Source organism: Talpa occidentalis, unplaced genomic scaffold, assembly GCF_014898055.3.
Source record: "Talpa occidentalis isolate TD23 unplaced genomic scaffold, MPIMG_talOcc4v2.1 talOcc4.2, whole genome shotgun sequence".
NCBI classification, from domain to species: domain Eukaryota; kingdom Metazoa; phylum Chordata; class Mammalia; order Eulipotyphla; family Talpidae; genus Talpa; species Talpa occidentalis.
The window spans coordinates 61,902,190-61,923,454 of NW_023602073.1; the positions used below are offsets into that span (position 1 = coordinate 61,902,190).

Here is a 21,265-nt window from a genome sequence, read left to right on the forward strand (position 1 = left end):
GGATGGGGCCCGAGATTCAACTTTCTAGCCAGCCCTAGGAGAGGCCCACGTTGCTGGTGCATGGAGCTCACTGTAAGTGGGGAGGTTTGTCTTGGGGGCTGTTGGGTGGTTTGAATGAGAGGGAAGCTCTCGAATGGCACATCTAATTATAGCACTTTACACCTATTCACTCGCTTAACCCCCACCACACGAAGAAGCAAGTTCAATGATTACCTCCATTAGGACACTGAGGCTCAGAGTTAAATCACTAGTTCTGCAGCTCCCGACCCTGTGCCTACACAGAAACATACGTAAAGGTGGCCCTGGGCTGCTGTCAGCCAGCCTCCCCAGGGGTCGCCCCACGCCTCTCCTTCAGCCTTTTCCCTAGACTGATGACCATGGGGGTCTCCCCTCTTCAGCCCTGCCCACTTAGCCAAAGGTGTCCAGCCTTGGACTAGGCTCTGCTCTGGCTGGTGCCCAGGAGCTAAGCCCACCGTGCTAAGGGGCGAGCCCAACTCCTCTTCTCCCCCTAATAGTTCTCCAAGGCCCTGACACACTTCGGGGAACATGACAGCAAGATGCAGCCAGATGAATTCTTCGGCATCTTTGACACCTTCCTGCAGGCCTTTTCGGAGGCCCGGCAGGACCTGGAGGCCATGAGGAAGAGGAAGGAGGAGGAGGAGCGGCGGGCACGCATGGAGGCCATGGTGAGGAGCTGACCGGGGAATGGCTGGGCTGGTGGGGGCTTCGGAGGGAGAGAATGGATGAGTCTGTGTGAGGGGGGCAGGCACCGAAAAACACTGTAGGGGCTGATGTCAGCTCCCAAGGAGAGAGACGGGTCTTCCTGGGCTGCCGGCAGACAGGTGCCCAGAAAGGAGGGAAGTGGGCCTAGCTGCGAACACCAGCATCCCTGCACCGGCCCGGGAGGGAGCGCCTGGTGGGCAGGCGTGCTTGGTAAACTGGACTGTGGGTGGCTGCTCTGCCCAGCCCATCTCTGGGTGCTAGCCTCTTGCTCTCCCTCCTCACCCCTCCAGCTGAAGGAGCAGAGGGAACGGGAGAGGTGGCAGCGGCAACGGAAGGTCCTGGCCGGCGGCGCGCTGGAGGAGGGAGGCGAGTTTGATGACCTGGTGTCAGCCTTACGCTCCGGGGAAGTGTTCGACAAGGACTTATGCAAGCTCAAGCGCAGCCGCAAGCGGTCAGGGAGCCAGGCCCTGGATGTCACCCGGGAGCGGGCAATAAACAGGCTAAATTATTGACCTGGGGACTGGCCACACAGGAGGCCGGGAGACAGGGACGGACCCACAGGGGCTGCGCAGAGGAGGCTGGGATACTTCATTTGGTGCTGGGTTTGGAGCCCTGGGCTGGGTCCTGGGGTGGGCACTGTGTGTGGCAGAACCAGGTGTCTCCCCACTTACCTGAAGGGGCTCCTCTCCTCTTCCTCTTTCCATTCTTCTTGCTGACGCCCCAGGGGTCAGTCTCTGAGGCTGACGTGGACATCCCTAGCAGGCCCCAGCTGAACCCTTCTCCCCGGTCCCCTAGAACTGTTCCACATCGACTGTAGGGGTCCATGGACCATGGCCAGATTTCATGTGCAGTGGGGAGTAAGGGTGGGTCCCCTGAGAGCCAGGATGCAGGACTCCAGGTTCCCAACCCTGAAGAGGAGACCCTCATGGAACTTTAATCTGAGGGACAGACTCTCCTCTTGGATGGAGAAAGAAGAGAAACCAATAGTACCTGTTTCTTACATCATGAGTCCTTGGGCCCCTCTCGTTGTGTTTGAAGTCTCTCTCCTTCCTGCCCTCCCTCAGCTCCATCTCATCTACTAATGCAGAACCCCTGAAACTCATCTTTGGGTTCCCACGACTATGACTCGCTATCAGGTACTTGATGAATCTGCTAAGGGGAGAGCGGGGGGTTCAAGAAAGATGGTGCTCATCACACCTCGAGCCTTGGGCTTCGGGACCCTGGATCTGCACTTGCTCCTGATGGCTAGCTTCCAAGTGGACAATGTCTTGAAGCCACAGTGACTTTGCATCTTGGCTAGGTGTTCCCAGAGCCCCTGCAGGGGGCAGCACTCGAGTGCCTGGCTCCACAAGCAGCTCTCTGCTCTCAGACCCTATCCTCACCCTGCAATAGCCGCCTCGGGCTGGAGGCCACAGTGGCCTCCCACTCTGTCCAGCCTGCAGACAACCACTTCAAACCGTGTGAATCTCTGCCTGAGGGTGTCCCTGGGTGTCAGTGCCTGAGAGGGTCCCCAGGGCCAGAGATGCTCTCTGCATTTCTGAGCTCTCTCTGTAGGGGGCAGCACAAGCAGTGACAAGCATGCAGGGAACTCTGGGGAAAGGGGGATTGATGGGGGGGGGGGGGTTAGGCCAACTTCCTTGGAGTATGCACTGCCTCAAGGAGCCAAGGGCAGACAGCTGGGGGGGGGGTCCCACTCCATCTCCTACCTGAATCTGTTCTTCAACCTGATTTCCAGGGGGGCCTAATCTAATCCTCCTGCCCACTTTCACCTTCATTCTGTCCATTTGAGCTACCCTTGCGGAGCAGGACGATGGCTGTCTCTAGACAAATTTTCTCTCTTGTTAAGAGGAAGGAGATGAGGTCCAGTCTATCCAATCTCTTACTGTTTCCTCCCTGCTAGAGTTGGCCTTTCATCCTCTGTGAGACCAGCTCCTCGCCCTTCGATCCACCTCCCCTCCCCTTCACGTACCTCACCTTCCAACCTACTCTCCGGCTCAGGGTTATTGCCAGTGGACAGACTGGTGGGCTGGGCCCACTCTTCAGCCGCCTGTCCTTTCCCTATATGATTCCTGGGGTGGGGCCACAGTAGCTGCAGGGGAGAAATGGGTGGTGAGCCCAGCATGTGCTTTGGTTCGAGGGGGAGGGAGAGGAGCAAGTGCAAGCCTGGCTGGGACGGTGTGAAGAGGCCGCCCTGGAGTCCCGGTGGGGGCAAGATGAAGGCTCCAGGAAGAACAGCTGTGGAGAGCTCTGTGACACCCACCTGCACACCAAGAATTTGGCATTGGGTGATGGGAAGATCGTGGGTGGGATCCCTTAAGGTCCTCTCCCACATGGGCTGGGCTGTGGTCAACCTAACCCACAGAGGGGAGCTCCACTGCTGGCGTGTCCAATCCTGGCATCCCCACCTGCCACAGAAGACTGGATCCACACCAAGAAGGAATGAACATGGAAGTCGATCAAGTACCTGGGATCCGCAGAAAAGCACAGTTTGGTTTAACTGTTTACAGAGGACACATACATTGTTCTAGGGCTCAGGCGTCTCACCCCAAAAGATTTTTCCTCCTCTATTTATTATTTTCTAGCTCTGGCCAGTGGCTCTGGCACTAGATGCCACTGTAGCTGGATCTCCAATAGTGCCTTGGACCATGGGCCATGACGGCTGACTTAGCAGAAGGGGCTGGTGCCCTGTGGAGGTGGCTGAGTTGGCCCTGGAGATGCGAGATGTTTACGCCTATTATATTTGTTCCTTGGTCTTGCTTTCCCAGAGTCCTCCCCACCTCCCCTGCCATCTCTGGGTAAATTCCTCCAGCTGACTAATTTCATGTCCAATATAAAATTGTTAACCCAATGCAACCTATCCCCTTCTCAGCAGCAGCCTCCACTCCTGCCCTGTGATGGAAGGAAGGTGTGTGCAGGGCAGTGGGAAGGATAAATTCTCCAGGTGGATGGGGAAGAGTCTAGTCCAGGGCCTTCCCCATACCCATCCCATTTCTACCAGCTGGGGAGCCGTGGCCCTCTCCCCCCACCTCTACCAGGGATGCCTTGGTGCCAAGGCTGCTCTCACCAGCTCTCTCAGACGACAAAGGAGGCTAATGTACAAAATCTGCGGAGTCCTGTTTACCTGCACCTTTTTTATAAGAATATATTGTAATACTAAAAAATATTAAATCCATACCATCCCCATCCAACCTGCCTTGAAACTTGTGCCTTCTTGCCATGGGGCGACTTGGGGTGTGCTGGGTGCTGAAGCCAAATCATGCCGGTTCTGAGGGGGGCCGTCGTTACATTTTCAAGGATTTATCTCATGTGAAGCTTGAAATCAGCCATGGAATTCGGCTCTTCCTTTTCCCAAGAGCTGGTTGCTAAATATTTGCCAGCACACCTGCGGACAGGGCTGGCAGGCAGTGGGTGCCAATGAAACTAGAGCCACATTAAAGAACCAGCAACAAGTCCAGCCTCTATGTGTACCCCCGTTCACTGATAACCTGTGATTTGGGCCATGAGCTCAGATACCCCCACCTGACGCCGTCACCACAGATGGTGCATTTCCTTCTACAGGGAAGAGGGGCAGACATATGGAGAACATGCCCTCACAACATCTCTTCTGTCTTTTCCAGGGGATGGGCCTTGGGGTGCGGATGAAATGTTGCAGCGGGGTGCCTGCTGCGCAGACACAGCCTCATTATCACATCTCTGAAATTGGCATCAAGAGTTTTATTATGTGCTGTGAGGGTGAAGGCAGCCTTCAGCTCTCTTCTTTCCCTGATGTGTTCAAGAATAAAGGGGTGGGGTAGTGGGCAGCAGGGAGGGTGTGAGAGAGGCGTGGCTGGTCACGCCCAAGGAGGAGGCTGAGGGATGGAGCTGGCGGGATGGTGCAAGTGTGAAGGTGACAGCCTGCAAATCAGGCAAAAGGAGGCATCACTGGCTCATATGATGGCAAGGAGGGAAATGGGGGGGGGAGGTGGTTGTGACCCCAAATTTAGGAAGGCAAAGCCACTCAAGAGGAGAAATGATACATTCTAAAATGCAAGCTGTGCTTTTCCTCCTCAAAGTGGGTTCCTCTGCTTATGAGCCCTTCTCTCCCCAGGGAAGCAGAAGTAGAGAAAACCCTAAGTGAGAAGTGGAAGTGATGGGCTGGACTATCTGAAACTGTGCAAAAACAACACTAAGTGATTTTCCAGTTCTCTAGCATTGCTCCTTGTGACCGCTTCCTATGGCCTTAGTGTCCAGGAAAGCTGAAGGGCCTGCTGGTTTCACTCCAATGAAAGGGAACCTCATAGGTCACTACAGTTCATCTAGCAGTAAAATGGGTTGACCCCAAGCTCCTTTTGGTGAAGGTAAACAGTGAGAGAATTAAAGTAACTTGACATCTATCTTTCCCTTGGCCAATATTGCACGCCATCACTTGACTTGGCTGGGCTAGAAGTAAGAGGGGGCGGGGGCTTTAAGCCCTATGGAAATCCCCCCGCTGACCCCCTGTCTTGCTAATGAGCTTGATCTCCCCCAACACAATGTCCCTGCTGACAGCCTTGCACATGTCATATAAGGTGAGGGCAGCCACAGCAGCTGAAGTCAGAGCCTCCATCTCCACCCCAGTGGGACCCCGGGCCCGGCACGATGCCCGGATCTCCACAGCATGGCGCGTGCTGTCCAGCTCCAGCCGCACCTGGATGTGGCTCAGGGCCACGTGGTGACAAAGAGGAATCAGTTGACTGGTCATCTTGGCCGCCTGGACTCCTGCCAGCTGGGCCACCACCAGGGCATCTCCCTTCTTTAGCTGGTTCTGTTGGACGAGCTTGAAGGCCACGGGTCCCAGGAGGACGACCGCTGAGGCCACAGCAACTCGCTCTGTGTCTGGCTTCCTGCCCACATCTACCATGGCTGCCCGTCCTTCCGTGTCCACATGGGTCAGTTGGTCCGAGGTCGGCAGGGATCCTGAGGGGGTGGCAGGAGCCCGGGACTCAGGGCTAAGGCACTCTGGGTGAGAATCTGATTCTAGGTGGGAGCTGCAGTGTCTCTGAGGGGACATGGAGCCCAGCTGCCACTGGGCGAGGGGAGTGGTGTGGGGGACCCGGCATCTTTTCCACAAAGTCGCCATCTGGTTGGAGAAACTCACTTTGTGTCTCAGACCCTGAAAACGGACGGGGTCCCAGGAGGAAATGCTCGGAATAGCTGGTGGGGAATCTTGGCACATCAAAAATAACTCTGGAAGCAAGGAGAGAGAAGAAAGACTGTGTTCAAAAGGGAAGCACTTCCCCCACCTCTCTCCCAACCTTTCCTTACCCACTTTGCACTCTCTCTTTACACGGGGCAAAGAGAAATGAAGAGCAAAAAGCACAGTGAGACGAGATCAAATGGAAGAGACACAGAAGAGGGGCCCCGGAACACCAGCCTGTAGCCCTTCTCAGCAGCGTGACAGAGGACAACGGCCCCACCCGCTCTGGACTGTCCTGCAGTCAGTGGTGGTGGGTGGGGGGCACTCCCAGCTCCCCATCCCCACACAAAAACGTTCATGTTGCCAAAGTTCTCCTCAACACCTAAGGTCCGAGGACGGAAGCCCGGATCAGATGACCTCTCCACGTCCCTCCCTTCCTTCGTGGAGGGTCCTGCCTGCATCACAGCTACAGTGATTTTCATTTTCACACTCTTGATGAAGAGTCACCATGTAGTGTGCAGACCAGACACAAAGGGGGATATTTCATCTATGTAAATAATGTCAGCTGAGCTCCCTCAAGCACATGGGAAGTGAGTGCCAAATGATCCCCCAGCCCCGGGGAAGCTGCAGGGTTACTCAAGCAGCGGGACCACCCGAGAGTGCTTCAGAACCCCACCTCTGAATTTGAATCTGAACTAACAAGATTCCCAAGTAATCCACATGCCCAGAGAAGTCTGATCCCTATTCTAGAAACCCTATTCTAGAAACCAGACTCATTTACTCTGTCCTTGAGAATAGTTCTATCCCTTATGGAGCAAACAGGTCTCCAGATTCCAGCTTTCCATCATGCTCTGGGCTTGTCAGCATCAGAACTACAACCTGCCTCCTAGGGGGTCCATCAAGACACCCTCACCGCTGACAGCAAGGTGTGTCAGTGTGGGCTAAGCCCCAAAGAGAAGTCTATGGTGCTGGAGGTGAGGGCAGAGGGTCAAGTGGTCCCCCTGTTGGGGTGCTCTGGTGAGCTGCCTTTCCCTCTCTGGGTGGTTGCCATGCAAGGGTGGCCTCTGGCCCACTCCAGCCTGCTTTGCTCTGGGCTACTGGGGTCACTCAGCTCTACCCCTAAGAAAATGTTCTCTGTGTTAACCAGGAGCTGCATTATCAGGGAGCAGCTAACTTAGGCAGCATAAATCTGTAGGACACCCTTCCTCGATTTCTGGTAAGAAAGGATGATGATTTCTGTGCATGTACAGTGAGGGGGAGTCTTGCACAGGGAAGAACCAAAGCGGTCAAGGCTTGGAGGGGTAAGGAAAGATGAGGAGGAATAAAGACAATTCAGGATGAAGATATCAGGAGGAAATGCAGGATTTGGGGGTGCGTTATGGCAGGGGCCCCACCCCACAGGGTCCCAAAATGACAAGGGTGAGTGGTTACGTACTGATGGGTCACCCACCGATGAGGATCATGGGCCGGTTCTTCATCTGGGAAATATTGAACATGCCTGGGGTAAGGGAAAGATGGGGAGGGTGAGAAGAGCAGGAGAGGGGGAGAGAAAGAGGACGGAAAGGAGAATTCACTGAAAGCAGATGGACTTAACTGGCCTGGCAGCCCCGTGGACATGCACTCCCATGAGTGCCACGACACAAAGCCCCCACTGCACACTGCAGGGGCCCCCTTGACAGAGCCTGCAACAGCCCTTGAGTGCCCAGGGCCCTGCCATCCCCAGGAAGGCAAAGTGTGGGATGACAGAGAGACCAGGACACCCCTCTTCCCCCACCCAGTATGAGAGCCCAGGTGAATCTGAGGTCCTCTCTCCTGTGCAGTCTGTACTGGGCCAGCTTCCCCAAGGAAGGAGGACCATCACTGCACCCCAAGTTTAGAGGTTCAACAGGATCAACCCTGGTAGCAAGGACAATACTGAGTCCCACTGGTGCCCCTCAAGTTTTTCTTTATCCCCTCACCCCTAAACTATGGCCCTCCCTCCTGCTGATAACGGCCCACTCGCCATCCTGCCTGGCACTCCCCCTTACCTGCATGCTGCTGTTTCTTCCTGCCCACGGCAGCCCCGATGATTCTCAGCAGCTCCTCCTCGGGGGCCCCTGCCCGCAGGTGATCCCGTAGAGACACCTCTGAGTTCCCAAAGAGGCAGACCTGCGGGGGTCACCATGGGGGTGAGGACAGCATGCCGCCCCTCCCTCATCCCTGAGCCCAGGCCTCCCTCCCTCTGAGCACCTTGGCTCCATCCCTAAAGACCCCCACAGGCTAAGTGCCAGCACCCAGGCTTCCCACGTCTGGTCACATGCCTGCTCACACTCTGGAAGGTGCTGGGAGGTGTGAGAGGCAGGAGGGCAGGAAGCAAAATAAGACATCCCAGCCTCTAATTTATGGTCATGTCTCCTTGAGCTTTTATAACGTATTTGAAAAATTCAACAGGGACAGCACATCAAATTCCAGACCTGTCCCTTCTCCTGAGATACTCCATGGCATGAGCTCTCTGCCACCATGAAAATGGAGCCCCATTCATTGGAGCCCCATTCCTGGCAGTACCCTCTGGACACGGCTTGCCCAACCTGTCTCACCTCAGTCACTGCCTGTCCCTAATTCATGGACATACCTGCTTGCCCCGATGCCCACTCTAGTTTGTGATCCTTGATTGGAGGTAAAACAGCAGAGAATAGTGGGTATGGGTCCTGAGGTCAAATTTGACTCAATGTCCCCAGCTTTTGGGTGCTCTGGGTGCTGGGGAGCTCAGGGATGGGTGAGGTGATCCCAGAGACCAAGATACCTACCATCTTCTCACAAAACATTATGTAACACCTACTGTGTGCCACTGTTGTACAAGGCACTGTGGACACAGAGATGGGATATTCGAGAAGCCCCTGAGGGCAGAAAGAGAAGATACAAACAAAATCTGAGCAGAAGGTCTACCTACTTGGCTGTGCAGGTTGCTCTCTAGCCTCTGTATCCAGGGGCTCCCCTATAGACTCCACCTTCCTGCCTCCCCTTCAGCTGACTTCCACCTGGGCTTGGCTGATGGTAGATCAGAGTGAGAGAAAGAGAAGCGGGGCATTTCCTCCCTGCTCTGAGCTCTCAGGGGTGGCTGCTTCCCCCCACAACTACAGACCAACCAGGTACCACCCCTTAGGTTCCAACTGGGCCCCAGTGACATGGCTTTCTCCCCTTTCCCTCTTCCCAGGGTGGGGACTGCAGCTGGTTGCTGCCATCCTAAGAACCTCATAATCCCTTGGAGGTCCCCTGAAGCCTGCTATAAACAGTCTCTTCATAACAGTCTCTTCAGAATCTCACCTTCCAAGTCCATGACCAATAAAGACACTGCCCATAGTCCAGGTCAATTCTCCATCTCCACCCCAGCAATCCCCTCCCCTAATTTTTTTTCTTAACAACCTGCTGGATGGACGTCAAACTGAATGCATACAAACTCCACTCACCCACACCTCCCCTCCCCCAATCCTAAACAGGTTCCCAAGCCCACCAACCACCTGGATGCCCCTTCTTTTCCCCCTCCATATGTATCACCAACCTCCTTATGCCTCCTCCCATCTTCACACGCTCACATGTTTGGAACATTGCTGAAAGGCCACCTAATAGGTCTTCTTATTTTCAAGTTCAACCTGTGGCTTATTCTTGCTAAAACATGAATGGGGGTTCAGGTCTCCCCCTGTTCAGAAACTTGGCCCAGGGCCCTACTGTCAACAGAACACATTCAGCATCTTTTATCTGGGCATTCAGGCCTCGACAATGTGGTCTCCTCACATTGCCTTTAATCTGCCCCAGCCAAACTGGAAAGCACCCAGAAAAGCAGCCTCCCTGCCCTCCCTCTATTCAGCCATTCTTCAAGGCTCCACACTGTCCACAGTGTACACCCTCAGGGTCCTCTGGCCCTATGTCTGTCTGGCCAACGTCTGGCAAAGATCCCAGTGGGCTGCCACATGTTCGCTGTGTTTGGTCTCACTAATTAGGGCTTTGCGTCCTTCGAGAGAAAGGGCACGTCTGACACCCCCACACTGGGCTGAATGCGCAGTACTTCTGATAAGATATGAGTAGCTGGGTTCAAGTGAGTCCCAGGCCTGGAGGAAGGAGCCAACTGGGTGGGGGCAGGCAACAGACCTTTTCCCTCTCCCCCTCCCTTCTAGAGGCCCTGAGTCCTGAAAAGTGGCTCCCAATCAACCAGAAGCTACTTCAGAGGCACAAGAAAGGATTCAGGGTGACACTTCAAGGGGGCTGTGAATTCACCCTCACTGCTGCTCCCACGATGACCCAAAGGCAACACTATTTCACCAACTACCCCGTCAGGATACTCAGAACACAGAGGTGGCAAGGGGCCTCGTGAGGGAGGGCACTCACCTTGAGGTTGCCGTCAGCTGTGATGCGCAGCCGGTTGCAGGTCCCACAAAAATGCTCAGACATGGACGTGATGAAGCTGACCTGGCCTTGGAAGCCAGGGATTTTAAAGGCCTAGTTGGGACAGGGAAAAGAGGGCAATGGAGGGGTGGAGGGATGAGCCCCAGCCCTCACTCCCTGAGCTCAGAGTCCTCTCCTGAGAAGCCCTTCAGAGGGAAGCACTGAGGCCCTCTGACAACAGAAGTTATTGATCTGCTGGGGGCCCGGGAACTCTCCTTTAGGCCTGGCCTGCCTGCCCGAGAGGAAACCTCCTGAGGCTGCGGCCAGTGCGCAGCACGACCAGAGGTCGCCACATGCAAGAGCAGGATGAGTGACCTCCCACCACTCAGTGGCACATGCCCCACACACAGCATGTTACTTGACTCCACCCATGCTGAGCCTGTTTCTTCATCTGTGAAAGGGAGGCTGTGGAGACGGCACCCAAATGCTTCCTGCTCAAATAGTGTGCCCTGAATCTTGCATGGTGACCTCAAGGGCAGCGCCGACCAGCTCTGCTGTCTTTCCTGCCCAGCCCTGCAATCCTGCACCCCAACCTTGGCTGTGCTGGATTCCTCCTTGGGCAGCTTCTCTAGCTCCGGCCACCGGCGCCGGAGGGTATCCAGCATCTCCTTGTAACTGACCATCTTCTTGAAGTTCCACTTGTTGCCTGTGTTGGGTAGAGTTACTAAGTTGGAGTTGCACTGAGAGTCCAGGTGAATCCTCCCACAGCCCAGGAGGCCCTGCCCACAAGGTGGATCATATCATACCCACACTCAACTCTGAGAAGCCTCTGATGCCCCATGGCAGTGCTATGCCTGCCCAAGTCCCTTCCCACAACCCCTGGAGAAAACACACACACACACACACACACACACTCTCTCTCTCTCTCTCTCTCTCTCTCTCTCTCTCTCTCACTCTCCCCCTTTCACACATAATAACCACACCTGGTCTCCCCCCTCAGTCCTCCCAGAGTCCTCAGCAGCCCCCATGCTCTCAGAGCAGCCCCCATGCTCTCAGAGCAGCCCTGGTAGAGCTCCTTTGCCCTCCCCCTTCCCTGCATCACTGACCATCAAAGGGCATGTACTCTATGAAGCGCACGTCCAGGGGGAGGCCCTCAGTCAAGGCCACAAAGTCCAGGAGCTCATCCTCGTTCAGGCCTCTCATTACCACACAGTTCACCTGGCCAAGGGAAAAAAAGACCATGAGGGCCGTCTCTCTATGTTCTTTTGCAGATAGAGGGGGTCTGGCATGTGCCTAGGCATTCCACTGGGGGTCCCATTCCTTGTCTCTCCTCTGCCCCCCATTCTCCTTAGGTTGGGAGATCCCATGGGGTCACTGATTAGCTCCCCTCTCTTGTGGGGTTGGGGTGTAGGGCAGGAAACAGCTGACAAGGAAGTGGGGAGGGGTGGACACTGCAGCCGGACTGGCCAGGGCTAGTAGCTGTCCTGCGGCCCAGAAGCTGGTGGTGGAAGATGAGCCGGGGGCGGGGAGGACATTAGCTGTAGCGGCATAGTCTCACCTTCACAGGGCTGTAGCCTAGTTCAATGGCCTTGTGGATGCCCTCCATGACCTTGTGGAAGCCTGCAGAAAGGCAAAGAATAAGGATCTGAATTCCCTCCCTTTCTTCCCAATTCCCACAACCAGAGGAAAGTGCAGAAGCTGTAAGGACCCTTGGAGCCACAGAGGCAGTAAGGGAATCGTTCAGGCCCACCCTCAAAGGTGAGACTACTTTGTAGGTATATGTCATGAAGACTTTTATGAGTAAATTCAGAATATGATAGTAATTGAGTATAATTTTTGTAATGCAAATCTACAAATGGAAGGATGGAATTCTTTTTGCAGAGGTAATATGATGCTCAGTTGGGGTTTGCAGTGAATATTCCCTATTGCATTGTGTTGTCTGAAAATTCCATTCTTGGCTCTCAGGCTGTTAAAAAAAATTGGCAATGGTCATAGTGTGCTAACCCAGCTCTGGATGAACCCTCTCAGTCTAGAGGGGGAAACTGAGGCCCAGAGAGAGGAAGTGCCCTGCTGGAGGCTGCACACTCCACCTGCCAGAATACAGGTTCCCTGACTTCCATGTCAGGGCTTTCTCCCCAACAGCGCACTTGCTCACTCACTGTGTGTGACCTTGCTGACCACCTATTATGTGCAGGTGCTGTGCTAGCACTGGTGAGTGATTGCTTCTGTGTGGTTCTCACCATCTCTGTTAATACGTAGTATGTGGGATCCCTGGTTGGCTTTTCCTCGTCCCCACCCCACCCATGCATCCAAATGTGTGAGTGCCCATTGCATTCTGGCCCCTGCCAGCTTGGTCATCACGGGTGAGTCATAGCTGGGACATCACCCTGAGGGTGGGTGACTCAGTTTTCCTGTAGTAAATTTGGATGGCCACTGATGGAGGGCAAAGGGAGAAAAGCACAGTTTACACAGAATGCTATTAGGAGAATCTAGAAGATTTCACCTCTAGAAAGCAATCTCCCTCCAAAAGGAGTAGTGAACACACAAGCATGAATGGAAAGGCAGATCTGATGTTAGAATAGTCTGTCTCTAATCTCATTCCAGGGGACAGAAAGGGGTAGGCGGATGTGGGTATGGGAGGGGTAAAACCCACAAAAAAACTCAGAGACTCAGACTTTGCAGGTCTCTCTCCCCACTCCTGTGAGCTCCCTTGTTCCAAATCCATTTCCCACCCAATTCCTCAAGGCCTGACATAAATGCCTCCTTGTCCTCGGAGCTTGATGGGAGCCTCTCCCTCCTACTGCACTTTAATGAACACAAGAGGAACAAATGTGGTCAGTGGCATTGCACCTCTGGCCTTTGCCCTGACTTATGGGCTACTAAGCCCTGTGTTTCTGTCCCCTCAACAGCAGCCGGAGCAGCCTTTATCAGAGGGCACAGACTCCATAAGGTTTCCTCAATATGTGGGTGGCCACATGCTGGGATGAGAAGCTCCAGACCCACAGTGAGGCTCAAGGTGATCATGAGGTCGGTCTGGGGTGTTCTGCTTCACCCCTACCCGCCCTGATGAGGCCCATGGGAGAGGCTGTGTGAGAGCTTACTGCAGGCTGAAGGAAGAGGCTCATGTCCAGGATGAGAGAAGAAAACACCTCTGCCAGTTGCTGCAGCCCCCACCTAGCAGAGCTGGCCTAGACCCCAGCACCTCAGGGTAGATGCTTCCACCCTGTCCAGCCTCACCTTCCCTGCAGCAAAGGGAGGAAAGAGCAGCTTTTATACACAATGCTGTTGGGAAAGTCTAGCAGTTTTTATTCTGTGAGGCTCTCCCTCTGAACTTGTCCCAGTTTGCCAGGGAATGTCTTGGTTTGAAAATAGAAAAATTCTGTGTTTTGGAAACCCTCTCAGTCCTGGGCAGGCTGGGGGCACAGTAGGGGGAGCTTGGTCACCATGGCTGTTAGTCTGATACCCAGAATCCCTTCAGGGTGAGGCTACAGAGGACAGAGACAATGGTGAGGGTCAGCGGTGGGGACAAAATGCCAAGGCTCAACTGTAGCTCAGACACCAAGAGGAAGAGACTGTGGCCTAGCATCTGCCACAAACACACTCCCCAGCTACGTGGGAGGGACACCCTTCCCTGTGGGACCCATCCGATCACCTTTCCTGCGGACGATGAACTCAAACTTTGCTGGCACCAGCGTGTCCAGGCTGATATTGATGGCAGTGAGACCAGCTTTCTGAAGCTGGGGCAGCAGCCGGGCCAGGTTGATACCATTGGTGGTGACGCCGATGGTCCTTAACCCTTCCAGTTGGCGGAGCTGGGCTGCAGAGAGAAGAGGAGAGGGCATCAGCCTGCTTATTCTTGGCGACATGGGAGATGAGCTGAGCCCAAATAAGATGGACAGAAAAGGGGTTCTCTGTGGCTCTCCATTTACCAAGCTTAGCTTTGCAAGAAAGCAAACAATAAAACCAATGATGAAAATAAAAGATAGGGCCTCCCTGGTGGTGCAAGGGGTTAAGCACCGCACTCTGAAACAACCCACAGCCTCTGCAGCTTAAGTTCGATCCCCGGCTGGCCAGCGAGCAACCCACATGGCGCAGCAGACCTCTCCTGACACGCCCACTGCTCCCCTCAGCAGTGCATTTCAGTCAGTCTGCCTGTTCTGTTCCCCACTCTGTCTCTGGTGAATCCTCTCATTCCCCTGCACCTCTGGTCTATACCCCAGTTCTTGTATGCATAAATAAATAAATCTTTAAAAAAAAAAAAAGAAAAGAAAGAAAATAAAAGATAAAACACAGAGTGCTTACTCTCCCAGAGGTTTGGTGGAAGATCTTGCATTAGCTCACTGAAGCTTCACCACAATGTTATTCCAATTTAATAGATATCGACAGAAGCAGGGAGTTCAGAGAGGTTAAGAAAAGTGCTTGAGCTCAAGGATAGCACACAGCTAGCAAGAAGAGCAGAGATTCCAATCCACATGAGCATGACCTAGGGCTACGCTTTAATAACCTAGTCATCCATCCTGACTCTCTGTATAATAGAAAAGTATTTGGATTACATGCTAAACAGTCTCCCCCATTCCACCAATATCCTTTAAAACAGAAAGATTAATGAAGAATCTATAATCGCATTGGGAAAGGAAACAAGAACACCTTCAGTGGACTGGAAAGGTGGAAAAGTACTAAAAGAGAAAACAGCTAGGATCAAATGGATAAAGGAGACCGCGGTCCAAATTACATGCAGGGAAGGCACTGTTCAAAGGGAGGGTGACTAATGTGAAAGAAAATCAACAAGTGTGGGGCAAAGAAAAAGGCCTTGCAGAGACAGAAGTCAGTGGATCAAAGACAACAGCTGGATAGGCGACTCGAGCGAGGTCAGTGCCATTCGCTGTCACAGATCAACAGAAATCAGAAGTCTGTCTGAAACGGGGAAACTTTCCTTCCATATGACCAACCAAGCATTTCTTTATGATAAAATCTTGTTATCTCCTAAATTCTTGCCTTTTTATAAACAAATTATACCGACCAGAGATAATGAATTTAAGGTATGCGCGCTACCCAGTCTGGAAGTTAGCCTATAACTGCATAAAACCAAACCAAGACCAAAAGTTACCACACACAACAGAAACCCAGATCTTCGTTTCTGTCACATGCTTGTCTGGAATAGAAGTTCTTCCTTTCTGAGCAAACTCCACCTCTCTCAACATTTTATAAAACCAAACCCTACCTGGGTCAGGTAGAAGCAACAGCTGGCCGGGACCCCGTTCCTACCAATCTCTTCATCTGAATTCAAATCCTTTGATTTCCTAGTACTGTTATGACAATTTCCCAGAGAAATCAGACAGCACTCAGAGAGGTGAAGAGAGATTTACTTGTCATACCGGCGGGCTCAGTGGGATCGCTCCCAAAAGGCTGAGCACCCAAGGGTAAAAATGGCAGGGTTTTATACATTGTGTATGAGGAACTTGCTATCCCATTCATCATAGCATAAGTGTTCTTTATTGTTCGGGAAGGGGGTTCAAGGGAGTCATGGCTACCACTGTGAACAAGCAGAACAGTACACCCAGCAACTTGTCTGCTACAGCAAGCAACAGAATCTAAGGAGCAGACTCCCCCAAGCAGCAGACTTGGGAGATTTCCTGCTTCATTTCCCCTTTGTTTTGTGTATGCTCAAGTTAACTGGAATGAAAGTCTCTGGACAGTCATGCAGGCCAGGAGCAGGAGGGTCCTTAGCTCATCAAGGGGGTTGCCTGACTAGGGAATGGTATTTGGGCCAGTTGGGCCAGTTGGCAAGGCTCCCATCCCCATGAGGGTTGGGGGAAGGCAGCACAGTCTATCCCGAGGATAGAGCACTATGAGCAACACCTAAGCTACCCAAAGGGGCTGGAAGACAAGCCCTGAATGGCTGTCACTCAGGGGACAAAGGAGTCCTGGGACCCGGCAGGACCTCATACCCCTCCTCCACAATGTTGAGGGTAGCAGCATAAACAGGAAAGGTATGATGACCAGGCCACAGCATAAGCTGGGGGCACTGACCTGAGCACAGAGCCAAGTATCCTCAACATTTAAGGAGAATGCAGCCAGAGAGAGTGGCTTCCCTGAAGAGAAGAATAAAAAAGGAAGATGTGACAGAGATAATAGATGACATTCTTCTTCTTCATTTTTTTTTAAAGATTTATTTATTTATTTATTTATTCATTTATTTATACAAGCACTGGGTACAGTCAGAAGCATGGGAGGGTGAAAGAATTCACCAGAGCCAGAGCGGGAAACAGAACAGGCAGACTGACGAAATACACTGCTGAGGGGAGCAGCGGGTGCATCAGGAGGTCTATCGCGCCATGTGGGACCCTCACCAGTGGCCAGGGATCGAGCCGGCACTGCAGAGGCTGCAGGCAGCTTCGCAGCCCAGCGTTCAACCGCTGCGCCACCAGGGGAGGTCCCCTTTTTATTTTTTATTTTTTTGCATAGAAAAACTGGGGTGGAGGCCAGAGTTGAGGGAGGTGAGAGGATTCATCAGAGACAGAGTGGGGAACAGAACAGGCAGATCTACTGAAATACACTGCTGAGGGGAGCAGCGGAGGAGACAGGAGAGGTCTGCTGCACCAGGTGGGTTAACTCCCTGGCCTGGGATAGAACTCAGATCATAGAGGTGATAGTGCTGAGACTTAACCCCTAAGCCACAAGGAAGGACCCAAAAGATGACATTCTTTTAAAAATCAGCAAATATCCTCCAGGAGATGACTACTACACTTTGAAAACAAGAAAAAGAACAAATGAGAACTCTTGTAAAAACAAAACAGTGATAGAAAAGTAAAAGCTATGACAGAAAACGGCCTCCCCTGGTGGCGCAAGCAGCTGAATGCAGCGCTGTGAAGCTGTCTGCAGCCCCTGCAGCGCTGGTTCGATCCCGGTCGGCCCACGAGGGTCCCACACGGTGCAGCAGACCTCTCCTGTTGTGCCCACTGCTCCCCTCAGCAGTGTATTTTGTCAGTCTGCCTGTTCTGTTACCCGCTCCATCTCTGGTGAATCCTCTCACCCTCCCGCGCATCTGGCCTGTACCCTGGTTCTTGTATAAATAAATCTTTTAAAAAAAAACAATGACAGAAAACCCCAAGGGACATGTGAAGAGCAAACGAGCAAGGTGGACAACTGAGAAGAAGTACTACCCCGAACTGAGCACAAAAGAACAGAAAGAACAAGACTGAAACAAACACGTGCTCACAGTTAAATCTAATAAAAACTAGAGAAAAGAGATGTGTCAAAATGTCCACAGTGGTTATCTTTGATCAGTAGGACTAGAGATGATTTTTATATTTATTTATTTAGAGATAAACTTCATTTCAAACTAATTCATGTATGAATCTCAATGAAGAGTCAGCTCCGTATAATGAGGGCAGAACCAGGAATAAAGTGCCCTGGTGAAGCTGAGGTGAGAGAAAAGGCAGCAGAAGGGGACAGGGCAAAGATAGTCAGATGCCCAAGCTTATGATGGGAGACATGACCTTCCTGGAGAGAAGTTCTGCATGAACTTGAAGGCTTCAACCTGAAATTACACTTCTAGGAATTGAACCTAAGGAAATAATCATGGATGTGAACAATGTTTATCGACAAGGATGTTTAGCAGCGAGCAATACATAATAAAGGGAAGCAGGAAATCATCTGGCAAGATAAAACTGGCAAAATTATGCTTTTTTTCTGGATGATGAAATACTATGCAACCAAAATTGACTTTAAAATAATATATTAGGGTGTTGGGAAATGCATATACTATATTAAGTCAAGACAGCAGGTTAAAAACAGTAGCTGAAATTAGGTGTGAAGAAACTAGACAGTTCACCCAACCAAACTGTTGATAATGGGGCAGGAGTGATATTCTTTTTGTTTATCTGAATTAGACAGGGATTACCTTTATAATAAGAAAAGTGAAAGCTTAAAAATAAAATCACTGTTTTGAAAAGAATTTTACCCTGGGACTCTAACAATATGGAAAATTAGCAGAAGGTGGATCTCCCGAGTGGCACAGCGGGTTGAGCACAGTTCTGTGAAGCTGTCCTCAGCCTCTGCTGCATAGGTTAGATTCCTGGCTGGCCAGAGAGATACCCACATGGCATGGCAGACCTCTCCTGTCTTGCCTGCTGCTCCCCTCAGCAGTGTTTTCAGTCTGTCTGCCTGTTCTGCTCCCCACTCTGTCTCTGGTGAATTCTCTCACCCCCCTGTGCCTCTGGCCTGTACCCCAGTTCTTGTACAAATAAATAAATCTTTAAAAAATAAGAAAATTAGCAGAAGTTGCTGGCTCCCTCTGTCAAATCAACCCTGGAGAAACCCAGAATCCAAGAACTTGGAAAAAAAAAAAAAAAAAAAAAAAAGGGGAGGATCTCCCTGGTGCGCAAGAGTTAAGTCTCAGCACTATGAAGCAATCTGCAGCCACTGAAGCACAAGTTTGATCTCCAGACAGGGAGCTACCCACATGGCAAGGCAGACCTCTCACATCTCACCCACTGCTCCCCTCAGCAGTGTATTTCAGTAGATCCACCTGTTCTGCTCCCCATTCTGTCTCTGGTGAATCCTCTCATTCCATGTACCTCTGGCCTATACTCCAGCTCTTGTACGCATAAATAAGTATAATAAATCTCTAAATAAAAAGGAAACTGAGAAATTCATAGGAAGACTGATGGTACTTCTGAACTGGTATGGGGAAGGAGGATCATAGCCCGGAATGAAGGGGACTAGAGAGAATGTAAGCAGTTGAAGGAAAAAAGCATGGCAGTTAGAGTTTAGTCTCATCCTCACCCACTGATGCCTCAGTGCAAACTTTGCTTGTCCTCTGAAGAAATCACAGGCATCTGCCCCAGAGAAATGACTCAGCAATTCACTGGATGTGAACTCAGAGAAGCAGCTACCCCTGTGCAGGAAGAAGGGATGAAGACACTGGTGGAGAATGACTAGCTTCAAGCATTCATTCATTCCTCTCCCTGTCCCCCAAGTTCTGGGGACTGGTGGATTAAGTAAAATCAAGGGTGACTGCCTCCTTCAAAATATACTTCTTTCTGTGCTGCAGGTTTAAAAGTGAAGACCTCTAAGGATTGCCATATTACATAACTTCAGGAGGCTCCAGTATCATCATGATCTAAATGAAGTCTCCTGGAGTTGTACAGTGCACAACCTATGCAATCTCGCAGGGCAAGAGCTGGTCGCTGGGTGGGGAGATTACAACATGAGTGAACATTTGTGATTTCTGGGATCTGGAGACCCCCATACTTACCGATGACTAAGAAATGACCTTAAACAATTTTCTATTAATTAGTGCCACACAGAATAGATAATAACCTCAGAGGAATCAAATAAGGAGATTCTTGAGAAGTCATCAACTGCCCCCCCCCCAAACAAAATACCTATAAAATATATACCAATAGAAGAAAACATACTAAAAGAGGCCAAGAGGGTAAGATTAAGCATGATAAATATAGCAAAGGAAATAAAGGAGGATATTTACAACAAGAAAACACATTTCATAATTTCATTGCATAAACAAGAACAAGATGAAATAGTAGCTAAGAACACAATTGTGAAATAAAGAATACAAGAAATTACATAACTAGTAATATGGACGTAAAAGAAAAACTGGTGAATTAAAAGATTAAAGGGCTCTCCCAGGAAAAAGAAGAGACTAAGAAATCAAAATGTAAAAAAAATGTAAATTAAGAGCAGTGGAGGCTATAAGTAGAAGGGGTAACAATCAAATAATAGAGGTCTCAGGAGAAAAACTGAAATTAAGAGAAGGAAATAGCTGAAGAAATAATGGAGAAAATTTTCCCCAAATTTAAAACAAATGGTTTAGTATTGAAAAGGACAATTTACCAAATGAGGAAAAAGTCTATTCTAGGTATATTATTGTAAAATTTAAGAAAATCAGTCCCAAAGAAAACATGCTAATGGCTTCCAAGGGCCAGAACCAGACGAACCTCAGACTTTTGCCAGGAGTGGTACTGGCTGTAAGAGGACAATGTAGTGACATTCTTAAAACAATGAAACTTGAACCCAAAATTTTATACACCTTCAAGTAGCATTATAAAATTACTACTCTACTATTTCAAAACATTATGAAAACTATTTGGCATGTCAGCTTTAATTAATTAGATTAGGCCAGAATCCAAAAAATAATGTTTTTTAGAGGAAGCAAATGAGAACAAAAACTTAGGAACTATTGCAAGAATGATGGGAATTGTGAGTGATCAAACAGACTGGCAAAGTTTGTTGTTATTATAAAGAAAGAGAGTGTGTTTACAAGAGACACAGAGGGGCAGATTATCAGGACAGCTCAGAAGTAAAATCTAGGCAATATCAACAATAAGGGTAGGGGAAGATTGGCAAGATCAAGTTCCTCATAGTGTGGTAAAGTTCTATGAGGAGGGACCATTTATTTAAAAGTCAAAAAGGAGGAAGATGCAGCATAGAAAAAGTATGATAAATTAAAAGACTGTAGAAACAAGTCCAAATAATTTAATAATTTCAATACAAGTAACTAGAATAAATTTGCTATTTAAAGGTCAGAAATTACAAAATTTGATAGAAGAAACAAAAGTAACAGCTATGGGCTCTGTAAGAGACCTCCTAAAATAAAGAACACAGAGAAGTTTAAAGTAAAAAAAAGATGAAAACAATGACAACAATCTTACTAAAGCCAATGCAAGTTGACATAGTTTGGCATGATAATGGACCTTAAGACCAAAAGAGATCCATTACATAGTGATAAAACATCTAATTCATGAGGAAGACATAACAATTCTAACCCTAATAAAATCATCCCAAGTATACAGAAAATAAAGACCAACAGAATGTCTGAATAAATCAACAAATCCCACGTATGTATTATTGGCAGGCCAAGTGAATGGGAAACTAACAAAGATAGAGATAACCAGAAATCTGAACAATAAAATTAATCAGGCGAATGCAATGAATAAATACAGACTTCTCCATCTAATAATTAAAGAATAAATATTTTTCTGAAGCACGCATAAAATAATTCTAAAA

At 50.3% G+C, this 21,265-nt stretch overlaps 2 protein-coding genes across 9 annotated transcripts in view; one reads left to right on the plus strand and one right to left on the minus strand.

Moving 5' to 3' along the window:
• The window catches only part of DAAM2 (dishevelled associated activator of morphogenesis 2), a 166,673-nt gene extending 164,352 nt beyond the window's left edge, over positions 1-2,321 (plus strand). For all 4 annotated transcript variants that reach the window (XM_054698765.1, XM_054698764.1, XM_037519655.2 and 1 more), the window contains 2 exons: positions 516-686; positions 1,014-2,321. In XM_054698765.1, coding sequence (XP_054554740.1) covers positions 516-686; positions 1,014-1,235 — 393 coding nt within the window. In that variant the 3' untranslated portion in view covers positions 1,236-2,321. The remainder of the gene's footprint in view (positions 1-515; positions 687-1,013) is intronic.
• A 1,471-nt stretch (positions 2,322-3,792) lies between these two features.
• MOCS1 (molybdenum cofactor synthesis 1) overlaps positions 3,793-21,265 on the minus strand; it is a 33,837-nt gene continuing 16,364 nt past the window's right edge. For 3 of the 5 annotated variants that reach the window (XM_054698766.1, XM_037519656.2, XM_037519657.2), the window contains 8 exons: positions 13,890-14,054; positions 11,796-11,857; positions 11,344-11,455; positions 10,831-10,943; positions 10,241-10,351; positions 7,906-8,026; positions 7,329-7,376; positions 3,793-5,928 (listed from right to left, as the gene is read on the minus strand). In XM_054698766.1, coding sequence (XP_054554741.1) covers positions 5,168-5,928; positions 7,329-7,376; positions 7,906-8,026; positions 10,241-10,351; positions 10,831-10,943; positions 11,344-11,455; positions 11,796-11,857; positions 13,890-14,054 — 1,493 coding nt within the window. In that variant the 3' untranslated portion in view covers positions 3,793-5,167. Of the gene's footprint in view, positions 5,929-7,313; positions 7,377-7,905; positions 8,027-10,240; positions 10,352-10,830; positions 10,944-11,343; positions 11,456-11,795; positions 11,858-13,889; positions 14,055-21,265 lie in introns of all 5 variants that reach the window. The other 2 variants (XM_037519659.2, XM_037519658.2) reach the window with 2 other exon arrangements.